Here is a 12,867-nt window from a genome sequence, read left to right as displayed (position 1 = left end):
TTTATTAGATAAGACAGACAGGAAAGGAGGTACAGAGAGGACAGACAGACAGACAGACAGACAGAGACAGGTTTATGGTTAAAACTGAGCTAAAAGTAATGGATGAGCTCATTATGTAAAAGTAAAAGTGATAACTAGTTGACTAATAATAGTTTAATTCAACAAAAATTAGAAATATAGTTAAAATAGTTAACTAATAACACAGCTGAGCTACCAACACTTTAAATATTATTAAAGTTATGGTTATGGTTGAAATAGACAATAAAAGCAGTAAAATGGTTGAAAGTAATTAATAAATAGTTGTAATATCTAATAGTAGTGAATAATCTGATATTAATGCAAAATAAACAGTTCAGTTAAATATGTTTATATAATTAAATAACATCGAGTTTAATTCAACTCCAATCAACAACTTCATCTCAATTAATTCAAACTTAATTACATTCATTCGTTTTCCCGCGGCTCACACTGGTCCACCTCAGCTGTCAATCACACCTCTAATCCCCGCCTCCCGCGCGGACACACCCATCTCCTCACCGGCGTTTCCATTTACCGATTACAGGCACGCGCTGTCCGGTCAGTGTGCGTGTGTGTGCGCGCATGCATGCACGTGTGTGTAAATATATTGTGTGTGTGTGTGTGTGTGTGTGAAAGGTTACGTCGGGGTGAAGATTAACATCAAACACCGAGTCTCCGCGTGGTGGGTGGTGTGTGTGTGTGTGTGTGTGTGTGTGTGTGTGTTTCTACCTAGTGGGCGTGTGCCCGCTCCGCCCTGCAGACCGGTGCATGTGCGTGCATGCGCGCGGGTGTGATTGCACGTTTGCACGCGAGAGGAAATCAGATTTTGTTGCATTTGTTTTTTTTTTTTTTATTTAAATTTAAATTTATTTTCTATAAACAGGATGTCTCTTGCGGGTCCTCGCGGCGGCGGTCACGAGTGGGTAAATTCTCAGTGATTTTTCACGCGCTTTCACCCTCCTCCTCTTCCTCCTCCTCTTCCTCCTCCTCCTCCTCCTCCTCCTGCTCCTCAGCGTGGAGGTGCGGGGCCACTACTGGCTGTGTTGTTGCGGCACTGGATGGATCTAACGAGCAATGTTTGCGGGTGAAGCCTCGGGCGGTGCGCGCGGAGGGAAATAAAAACAAAAAAACCGGGGAATTTATTTTTCTATATATTTTTTAATTTTTTTGTTAATTTTTCTTCCTCCTCCTCTTCCTCACCTGCTCGTCAGTCACCTCCACTGTGGCGACATGTCAAACTCAAACAAAAGCAAGAAGGACAAAGAAATCCTCGCAGAGTACGAGAGCCAAGTCAAAGGTAAGATTATTTAAACATTAACACCTCCGGAAAAGCTCCAGTTCCTCGCAGTCACACCCACCTTCTCTCACCTATGCACGCTCACACACACACACACACACACACACACACACACACACACACACACACACACACACACCTGTCTGCCTTGCACTCATGCACTGAAATTTTGTGCAAGGGTGTGTATGGGAGCTGACACCTCACCATGAGACGTCAGGATTTCTGGGTTCATCCTGAGTGCTGCATGGCGCCTGAGGGGGGGAGGAAGAAGGGGTGAGGAGGATGGGGTGTGTGTGTGTGTGTGTGGAGGGGAGGGAGGGGGGGTGTATTTATTCTGCAGAGCACCTTGATCTTATATTTGTGTGTGTGGTTTTTTTACACTCAGACCTGAGGCGAGTGTGTCCTCGTCTGGGTGTCTTTCTATTGGTATTCCTCTGAGGCTGTGACTGCAGCAGTGTGTGTGTGTGTGTGTGTGTGTGTGTGTGTGTGTGTGTGTGTGTGTGGTCTCCATAGATTACCTCATGAAGCTAAACATGTTTAAGGTGCTGACAAACTCACTCCTGATATAGTGGTTGCCATGACCGTGGGACAACCCTCCTCCTCCAGCCCCCCACCATCACCACCACCACCCCGTGGCGCCATGGTTACCATCATCCCCTGCTACGGTTGGGGCGGCGACGGACGAATGACCTTTTTAGCGAACAACTACAACAGGCGAGGTTTTTACGTACGCCTTCTTTACCTGCCGTGGAGTTCAAAATGTCCGACCTCTGGTGGTGCGACACCTGCAGACACCATTAGAGTCAGAGCCGGGGCGCAACCTCTCTTGTTCCACCTTTCTGGCGAGATTTATTCATCTTTTTCCTCTCCCCTCCTCTCCTCTCCTCTCCCATACAAGCTCTTCCCTCTCCACATGGCTCTTCACACTTCCAGCATTCACTTGTCACCTAACGCCCACACCATCACCCATCAGCCATCACTCCTTCAGCGTCTAAAATAAAAGAATAAAACACACAAACCGCCTAAAGATCCACGGCGAGTACTCGAGGAGGGAGTTTTTTCTCCAATTTAAAATTCTTTTCATTCAGAAATGATCTTCCTCTTCGTTAGTGTGTCATACCTTTTCCTTCTGCACACGTGAGTTTGAGTGATTACATTTTTAAAGTGTCTTTCTTGTTTCTGTGTGTGTGTGTGTGTGTGTGTGTGTGGCCTTTTGGTCTGGCGTGCTGCCAAAACACACCCGGGGATGCCCTGCATTGAAATGACCGCTCAGATAAAACCCCCCTCTTCTTCGTCCTCCTCCTCCTCGCTTCTTCCGCCGGCCGGCCCCTTCTCCTGCGCCTCCTGCCGAGAGCCGAGCATATAGATCTGCGTTGTAACTATGTGCTTTCCAAGTCTGCCTCCTTGCTCCGGCTCCTGATTGGTCGATGCAGGGAGGTGGTGTGTAATGTATACACAGGAGGTGGCCTGCCTGCCGCCGCTCGCTCGCTCCCTCTCACTCTCTCACGGGGAGGTGGGGTCTCTGCTCGCTGAGGTGAGGTGAGCCTCGCCGTAAAGGTAGCAGGCAGAGAGAGAGAGAGAGATTATGCACAGTGCTGACGGTTCATATTTGTGTGTGCTCGATAATGCTTTGGTTCACCGAGCGTGCTCCTGGTATTTGGAGCGCCACCTCGCCGCCGAGGAGTGTGACAACCTTCCTCCGTCTGAATGAGATGAGGATCGTCTTAATGAGAAAATGCTAATGAAAGAAAGAGCTCTGCAGGAGAGAGGAGAGGGAGAGAGAGAGGGAGACAGACACGAGGCAGAGATGGAGTGTTTCCTGCATGAGGTGGCGGCGGCTGCAGCTCTTCGATTTTGCCTGCGTGTGCATGCAGGTGATTAGTGACCTCACATCTGCACACCTGCAAGACCAAAACCAGAGAGAGGAAAAGGGTGGATGGGAGATAATGAAGTGACTCTTCACTCTGAAGGGTCAAATCAGAGGCCTTCGCGAGGGTTTCTTGATGATCCAGCAGTGCTCTGCCTGCCCCCCCCCTTCCCGTGTCCTTGGACCTGGTCGTCATGGTAATGGCCACCCCGGGGGGGAAGAGCTTCCTGTTTCTCTGACATCACACACACACGTACATATATATATGTGTATCAATAAATATAAATGCACACAGATAAACGCTCGTCATCGTCATAAAAAGCGAACACAGGCGACGCCTGAATGGATGAGAGCCGCGTAATGAATCACTCATGGTGGGTAATTAATGAGTTAGTCATCGGCTGGAAGTGAAGTCAGAGAGGGAAGTCAAAAACCATCTGAGAACAGACGATGCAGCTAACGAGTATTTTCATATTGATGGGCGGTCTTTAAAATGACATAAAACACTGAAAAAAAAAAACCTGTCACAGGTTCCCAGACTCCATAGTGACATCTAGAGCTTGGGGATCAATGTGTCACGATAAAGTCTTTCATTTGAGTCAATATACTTCAGGTTATTATTGATCATTTCTGTCTATCACTTATTTGTTTCTCTTTCTATCATCTTTTCTGTTTCAACAGTCGTTGCCATACTGTGATTTTGCGTAACCACACGTTATAACCATCAACAGCAGCTACAAAAACACTACAGACAAACAAATGTGAAACCTTATCCGAGGTTCTAAGCATCCCAATATCATTCCTCTTCTGTAACATCAAATATCAAGAACTACGAGGCCCAACAGCTCGGCTCAACAAAACCTGTCCCTGCTGTTGGAATAATTTTGGGTTCCCGTTCAGTTTTCCCATCAAACAGTACGAGGTTACAGACACCAATGACTCGTGGGTTTACTTGGACTTGAGCCCTTTTGACTTGAAAATTCTTTCCTCACAATCCCAAAGAGTAAAAAGTGTTATTTAAAATCAATTCTTTGCCTGAATCGACTCTTAATTCCTCAGATCCACTTTGTTTGAACCAATCCGACAGCATCCGAATCAAGCTGCAGGACAGAACCATGAAGAACTAATGTTATATTACTTACTGGTTGAAAAGTGCATTATGACTTGTTTAGGACTCAAAATTGAAAGTAGAGGACTTGGGAATTGACTGCAAAGACCTGAGACTTGTTCCCGCCTCTCTTGTAGAATAAAGATAAGGTTTATGGGCCTACCTGTTGCCCCGGCACTGATCAGATGTCACCTCGCTCAGCTCGCTGTCCGTGGTACGACACTGATCAGCGTCAGTGCTCAACACGCTTACAGACGGGAAACGTGACGGTTCCTTCGCGGCGCTCTCTTTCTCCAAAACTCTGGTCGTGTGCTTGATGATGCGACTGAACAACACACCTGTCAGATGATTGTGTTTTCGCGCAGAGCTGTTTCATTCATCTCCCTCCTCCTGCCTCTTGGGTCTGTTAGCTGCCGACTTTGAGCCGAATAAAGTCTCCAGTTAATTCACACATTCGGCTGAAGTTCTCCAGTTAACAAGGTCGCTCGTTAAACTGAAAACACGCGAGCGAGGGAGGTGGAGGCTGCGTGAATTTCCTCCTGTGTGGTATTGTAATCTCGGGATTGTGAACTAAGAGATTTCAGCCTCGCCGCTCTGAGACGCTTCCACCGTCTTAAAAAAACAAATACTGAACATTTTGTGACGATATGATGTCAGCATTCATTATTGTGGTTATAATGGCAGGCCTACGCTACATTATCAAAGTAGGGAGTATTCATTATGTCCTTTCATGGCGTTTAATGCATTGATGAATTCTACTGCAGGTGCATAATGCTATTGCTTTATTGCTCAGACATAGTGACAAATACCTTTCAAGAGCCCAAAACCCAAAAGTATTCAGTTTCCTGTCTTATAACATAAAGGAAACCAACAAATCTTCACATTTGAGATAGAATATGTGGTATTTTTGCTTGAAAGACTATTAAAAATGTTTTCTTAATGTTGACCTGCAGCATAAAACATTCAAATCCTAGTTTTGTCACTTATTTGTTTCTCTTTCTATCATCTTTTCTGTTTCTCTTAATTGCCAAAATCATCATGTCGTTGCCATACTGTGATTTTGCATCACCACACATAACCATTGACAGCAGCTACAAAAACACTACAAACAAATGTGAAACGTTATCCGAGGCTCTAAGCATCCCAGTATCCTTCCTCTTCAGTCTTCTGTAACATCAAACATCAAGAACTGCGAGGCTCGACAGCTCAGCTCAGCAAAACCTGTCCCTGCTGTTGGAATAATTTCGGGGTCCCGTTCAGTTTTCCCATCAAACAGTTCGAGGTGACAGACAGCTGAAGCACTTGAAGGCTTGGATGAACATGAAACTGTCCTGCATGAATCAGGAATTATGACAATCTGGTTCTTTTTAGCACCAAACATCCAACCACTGACCTTAAATTTCTCCTATTCACTTATTGATTCAGGGTTAATTTTGGGTGATTTCAGCATCTACAGTGCTGCGATATGTTCACAGATTCAACAAACCGATTCAGAGCCTCTGACCTTTATGGTTACAGTTAAATGAACGTCTTCCTTCCTCTGGCTTTATCTGAGCTGAAACTGGATGTCTGTGGTTGAGTCATCTGCTGCTGACAGTCCATAGCAGTTTATAATAACCTGTATTTGTTGAATATGCACAATGACAGCTTTGCAGGAGGTGCAGGTCTTATCTCGATGCTGTCTTGCACTCAAAGTCTTAAAAATGTGACATTTTTAGTCATAAACTTAAAAGAAAATTGAAATTTGATTGTGTTGTCGACAACTGCCAGGAGGCAGGTTGAGATTAAATCTGTTTGTCAGTGGAGATACGTGGGTTATCGGACGGCTTTTTAAAGTGGCAACCAGCCAGACAAGCACTGCTGGACACCACGGCAGTAATTGGGATGAGATCAGTTTTCTAGATGAGAAGAGAAAGCAGTTAAAATCATTTCACCGCTGGAGCTCGAACTCCTTTTTAAAGAGGAAAGTCTAGACACCCGTGGTCTCTGGGTGGTGATCACATCGCACTCATGTTCGTTAAGCGCTTTCGTTGTTTTTATCTTTTTGGGGGGGATTTCTTCCAGCTTTTAAAAGCAACCCCTTAGACCAGAGCTGTGTGCACATAATCTCACTAATGTGGAGCAACAGAGGTGATTGGAATGAATCTCATTTAACTTTCTTCAGGACTCTGCAGTGGGGGCGCAACTGAATTTAAGGCAGCGCTGATTCCACATGATTAAAAAGCAGCCAAATGGACTTCTGTCACTTAAAGTTTAAGCTTGAAATCCTCCCGTACGCGACCGCCCCCGCCGGACAAAGCAACAAAATGTTCTTCGTAGAGCTTTCAGATCGAATCAGTCCACCGGACGGATTCTTTATGCTCGGTACATTGTCTGCGTGATTGTCTGTGTGTGTTGCCGACACATTGTGCCGTGCTGACTGTAGCTCCTCTGATCAAAGAGGCTGAGTCTTGTCTTTGGGGGTGTTGCGAGGACACACGAGGAGGTTTCTAAGAAGAAGCATTACAGACATCAAAAGGTAAAAGTGCGGCGGATTTCCTCCTTTCACGTTCAATTGACTGTGATCCAAGCCGGAGGAGCTTCATTGATACAATCTCGCCTCCTCAGTGGAATCTGGGTGAATCCTCTTGCTTTTCTGCAACAGCAAACCTCACTTTGTTCTTTATGTGACACAGACGGACACAAAACTCCTGAGACTCTTATTTTCATTAACAGGCATTTAATCTGATTGTTTGATTCATTTTCTTGGTTTATAAATTGGTATAAAATAGTGAAAAATGCAAATAATAGCACCCAAGAAGACATCTTAGAAGTCCTTTTGTCCGACTTATAGACACACTTTTCCTGACAAAGTACTTAAGCACACAACTACGGCTGCAACTAACAATTATTTTCATTATTGATTAATATATCGGCCATTTTCTCCATTAATCTATTAGTTTGGTCCATAAAATGTTGATCACAAAGCCCCAAATGAGCCAGGCTAGCTGTTTCCAGTCTTGAAAGTGTTTCAAAGTGTTTAGGCAAAACACCATTTTCATTATCGGCCATGTTCTCAGTGTGTTGATGAGTTGTTTGGTCCATAAAAATGGTTAAAATGTTGATCACAAAGCCCAAAGCGACTCCCCCAAATGTTTTGTTTTGTCCACAACAAGATATTTAGTCACAGAAGACCAAATATTCACATTTTAAGACACTAAAATTCAGAGAATGTGGACAAAAATGACAATGCTAACAAGCTGACGTTGAGCATGGTACAATGCTTACCATGTTCTCCTTCTTCATGAAATCATGAAATGTCTGTAAACGTTCACGGCCGATCCGTCTCATAGCTGTTGAAGTGTTTCAGCCCCGGAGTCTCTGGAGGAGTTCTGCCTCTGATAGACGGTTATGGAAAGAGTCTCACATCATTTTGTTGCCAGTTAAGTTTGCATTGCCTCCCCCTTTTGATGTGCCGTCTGAAATCCCTACGGAAAGCATGACTGGGATCGGCAAGAAAAGCAAAAAAAATAACGGATCAGATTTGTTTTATTCCACAAAGTAAAACGCATCACAAATACATAACCTTGGAGAATATTTGGTCTTTACATGTTTGACTGCTGCAAAGGAAAAGCTAAACGTTAAGGGGGGGGGACACGAAAGTCAGGCATCTATCTTCTGTATTGACAAACTCGTCTTTTAACCATAACCGAGCATTAAGCATCGCCAGTGTTGCCATGGTTCCTCGCAGCCCAACAGAGGCTTAACACCAATTTAGAGGAGTGATTAAACCGTTGGCCACCGGGAACGACTCAAACCATATTTGAGGTGTCCCCTTTGGGCCGAACAGCCAATCAGAGACGAGCATACACAGCCCTGCCCCCCCCAAAACCTCCGTCTGGGGTAAAATGTGTTACAGCCATCAGGGACACGAGGAGCAGCAAAGCAGACATTCATTTATATGAAACTGTTGCCACTCAGTGTGTGTGTGAGGGCAACATGAAAATGGCAGCCATTTTAAATTAGTAAGCTAACAGCAGCCAGAATCAATCACACACACACACACACACACACACACACACACACACACACACACACACACACAAACAAACATGTACAGTAATATAGAGTTTTCATTCATTTCTCTATAGAGATCTATGAAGTGTGTGTGTGTGTGTGTGTGTGTGTGTGTGTGTGTGTGTGTGTGTCGATGCGGCAGATTGAAGCTCTTGTCTTCACCTTCCTCATCACATGGTTCACACAGTGTGTGGTTGCCAAGACAACAGGTAGTGGAGTGGATAGGGTCCCCCAGGGATTTGTGTGTGTGTGTGTGTGTGTGTGTGAGATAGATGGAGAGAGAGAGAGGTGGGGTTATTGTGTATTCTGTACCCGCTCGCTCTCTCCCTCCTGCTGCAGATAGATCCAGCTCTGAAACAGCACGACCAGTGAAGCGTGCAGCCAGGCATTACCATGCTGACTGTAGGACTGTGTGTGTGTGTGTGTGTGTGTGTGTGTGTGCGCGCTCGTGTGTGGGGCCATTTGAGGGTTTTTTTTTAATGCGGCCAGAGGATGTCTTCCAAGGTGACCCCCCTCTTGAGGAAAAGATGGACAGTCTTCATCAGTAATTATAAGGGATTAAAGGGAGAGAGAGGGAGAGAGGGGGCGGTGCTGAACAATTAGCTGATCTAATTGATTAGTCGATTGACTTAAATCGCATATTCATCAGTTTATAGTCATTTATTAGGCTCTGAACTGGGTTTCTTTAGGTTTAGTAAGACAAAACAAGCAATTTATCACCATTTTTAAAATTAATTACTAACTAATACAACCTGCGGCTCCCAGATGTGTCTCTTTAGCACCTTTCCAAAGGCTCCCTGTGGCTCTGACAAACAATTATATTGTTTGAGGCCTGAAGCGATTCTTAAGTAGCCATTACACAGATTTTTGTCAACTAAAATGTGCATCATATGTTACCTGGTGCTTTTTCTTCTTTATGTTTTGCAGCTTTCAAATCCAATAAAAGAAAAGTCTCAGAGGAAAATAGAGAATATAATATTTCGTGGACGACATAAGCATTGTAATAAATAGGTTGCTGACCCCTGGTTCAGACAGAAATATCTCAACAAGTGTTAAATGGATTGCCAGGAAATTTACCTCACAATTAAGTTTGATTTCTGCCATCATTAAGCAAAAATGTCTTCAGTTTCTGACCCATGAAACCATCAGTTTCAGCTAATTTGGTGTATTTCTGTGCTAGGTATCAAATGCTAAGATGATGAACACCATAAACGTCCTGAGACAATCAATGTAAATGCAATTTGATGGGTTTTTAGATCGTATACATTCATTTTATTTGTTTTATAGACTATTATTTTGTGACCTTGCCTGTACCTGAAGGTTTGTGATACCTTCATGAATAAGGCTGATCGATTAGCTGGTCTTCCCCTCCGTCCAAATGGATCAATGAACCCAACACAGTGGCCAGTTATTGCTCATCCATTCGGCTAAGAGTCTGTAAATAATCACCTCTATGATCTGGGTTGAGGTCTAGTTGGTCCTAAATAATGCGATTGTGAGTGTTTGCCAAGTTAACCTGCGTTTATGAGCTCTTAAACATACCTGCGTCCAGCAAAGATCCAAAGGTTGTACAATGTTTATGGATCTGAAAATACAAACATGGCGCCTCCTTGAACTGTACGACGCCGCTGTAATCCGACGTCTCCCTCATGAACAGCCGAGTTACCGAGTTACATCCCATCAGTCTGATGTGTGTAGAGGTGCGTGCGGTTATTCTGTAGCGGTCTGGAGTCATTTGCATGTGATTTAATGAAGGTAAACACAGTGTGTGTGTGTGTGTGTGTGTGTGTGTGTGTGTGTGTGTGTGTGTGTGTGTGTGTGTGTGTGTGTGTGTGTGTGTGTGTGTGTGTGTGTGTGTGTGTGTGTGTGTGTGTGTGTGTGTGTGTGGTCTCTGACGCAGCACTTCTCCAATGAGAGGCTGCAGATTTATCATCGTGTGTGTGTCCCGCTGCCTTCAGATGTCTGCAGGGATTTAATGAACTGAAGAGGAGACTTTTTTTCTCCATACAGTATAAAGCAGCTGTGGACAGACGGACGCTGTAAGAGCCACCAGATCAATGCGGACTGATTTATCGGTGGTCATGCTTTAACCATATAAAACTACTTGTGTAAAACAGGCAAGGTTAGAGAGGAGGGAATATTGAATTGATGATTTGTTCGTGCCTGTTGGCTTGAATTTAACTTTAGAAATTTGTCATTAAGAACATGCATTAGTGTAATTAAATATTATGAGTGATAACATCGGACTTAAACTTGTTTTTCATATTTTGAAATGTTTGCAGATGACCATGAATGCAGCTGATGCTGTCATTCCTGTGGAAAGCTCCCAGCATGCTGTCTTGTTAGAGACGCAGATGACTGAAACTTTGAGTCCATGAGACACTAATCAACAGGTACATTCATGTTTGCACTTAAACTTTACTCCTAGAATATTTCTAACTCACCGTTTGTTGCTTTTTATGCCCTTTAAGCAGGTAAATAAGCTGTTTTTTTAAATGCATCTAGAAACATAATGGTAATAGGATATTCAGGACAGATTTTAATGTTCATAGGGATGTTACTTTTGATTAAAATATCACTCTATTCTGGGACATTCACGACGTCCCCATAGCACATCACATCAGTGTATGAATAGAAACTGTGTGTTAAGTATCTGACAACCTAGAGACTTGGTCTAGCATTGGTCCCCATAAGGAACCACGACATGTGTGTGATATGTCCCCACTAAGCTTGTTTATTCAATAGTGTGAAAACAGGCAGAGGTTGATGGAGGAGGAGGGAATATTAATTGATGATTTTGTCGTTGAAGTTTCGTGCCTGTTGGCTTGAATTTAACTTTAGAAATTTGTCATTAAGAACATGCATTAGTGTAACTAAATATTATGCAGTGATAACATCGACTTAAACTTGTTTTCATATTTTGAAATGTTTGCAGATGACCATGAATGAGCTGATGCTGTCATTCCTGTGAAAGCTCCCAGCATGCTGTCTTGTTAGAGACGCAGATGACTGAAACTTTGAGTCATGAGACACTAATCACAGGTACATTCATGTTTAGCACTTAAACTTTACTCCTAGAATATTTCTAACTCACCGTTTGCTTTTATGCCCTTTAAGAGGTAAATAAGCTGTTTTTTAAATGATCTAGAAACATATGGTAATAGGATATTCAGGACAGATTTTAATGTTCATAGGGATGTTACTTTTGATTAAATATCACTCTATTCTGGGACATTCACACGTCCCCATAGCACATCTCATCAGTGTATGAATAGAAACTGTGTGTTAAGTATCTGACAACCTAGGACTTGGTCTAGCATTGGTCCCCATAAGGTACCACGACATGGTGTGTGAAGTCCCCACTAAGCTTGTTTATTCAATATGTGTGAAACAGGCAGGGTTGATGAGAGGAGGAATATTGAATTTGATGATTTTGTCGTTGAAGTTTCGTGCCTGTTGGCTTGAATTTAACTTTAGAAATTTGTCATTAAGAACATGCATTAGTGTAACTAAATATTATGCAGTGATAACATCGGACTTAAACTTGTTTTTTTTTTTTTGAAATGTTTTGAAAAGAACCATAAAGGAAGTTAAGGTTTTCTTTCTGTGGAAAATCCCCCCAAATTTTTTTTTTAAAAAACAGATGACTGAAACTTTGAGTCCATGAGACACTAATCAACAGGTACATTCATGTTTAGTCTTATATTTTTTTTCTTATTTTTTTTTTAATTTTTTCTTTTTATGCCTTTAAGCAGGTAAATAAGCTGTTTTTAAATGCATCTAGAAAAAATGGTAAAAGACAGGACAGATTTTAATGTTCATAGGGATGTTACTTTTGATTAAATATCATTTATTCTGGGACATTCACAGTGTGTGATTTGGTGTTAAAGGTGTGTGAAAATTTGGTTGATTATACTGTAGGATTTTAAAAAATTTTATTAGTATTGTTGTAATAAAATAAATATGGGTGTGGTTCCAGGATATATGTCTAAGTAACTTCTTTTTTCTTAGATAAAAGGAAAAAGATGTTGAAGATTCAAATGAAGTTTTTGTGTTTTGTGTAGCAGTTTTGTGTTAATGTTGTGTAATGTAAGTTTTGTGTGTGTGTGTGTGTGTGTGTGTGTGGTGGCTCTGACGCAGACTTCTCCTAATGACTAGAGGCTGCAGATTTATCATCGTGTGTGTGTCCCGCTGCCTTCAGATGTCTGCAGGAATTTAATGAACTGAAAAGGGAATTTTTTTTTTTTTATAAAATAAAAAAGCAGTTGAGGAAAGGCCGATAATAAAAACAACAAAAAAAACTAATATATTTTTATTGGTAGTTTTTTTTACCATATAAAACTACAGGGACGGTGAAGAGGCCCGCAGGAAAGGTTGCCGCTGTACTACCACGACGCTCCAGATGCAAATGCTAGAGAGTGATTCATTAAAATGATTTAGATTTGAAGCATTATTCTATTATTGCTGCCATTTTTCTCCAAATATTTAGTTTGTTCTTGTCTATAAAATCACTAAAGTGGC

The 12,867-nt window shown here is 42.5% G+C and overlaps 1 protein-coding gene across 2 annotated transcripts in view; it reads left to right on the top strand.

The window, feature by feature from the left end:
- Positions 1-1,004: 1,004 nt before the first annotated feature.
- Positions 1,005-12,867, top strand: part of LOC127358572 (SLIT-ROBO Rho GTPase-activating protein 1-like) — a 32,649-nt gene continuing 20,786 nt past the window's right edge. For both annotated transcript variants that reach the window (XM_051391732.1, XM_051391731.1), the window contains exon 1: positions 1,005-1,315. In XM_051391732.1, coding sequence (XP_051247692.1) covers positions 1,249-1,315 — 67 coding nt within the window. In that variant the 5' untranslated portion in view covers positions 1,005-1,248. The remainder of the gene's footprint in view (positions 1,316-12,867) is intronic.

Source organism: Dicentrarchus labrax, unplaced genomic scaffold (genome assembly GCF_905237075.1).
Source record: "Dicentrarchus labrax unplaced genomic scaffold, dlabrax2021, whole genome shotgun sequence".
Classification (NCBI taxonomy): domain Eukaryota; kingdom Metazoa; phylum Chordata; class Actinopteri; family Moronidae; genus Dicentrarchus; species Dicentrarchus labrax.
The sequence above is the reverse complement of the archived record's forward strand: the minus strand, read 5'-3'. Positions and strand labels throughout refer to the sequence as shown.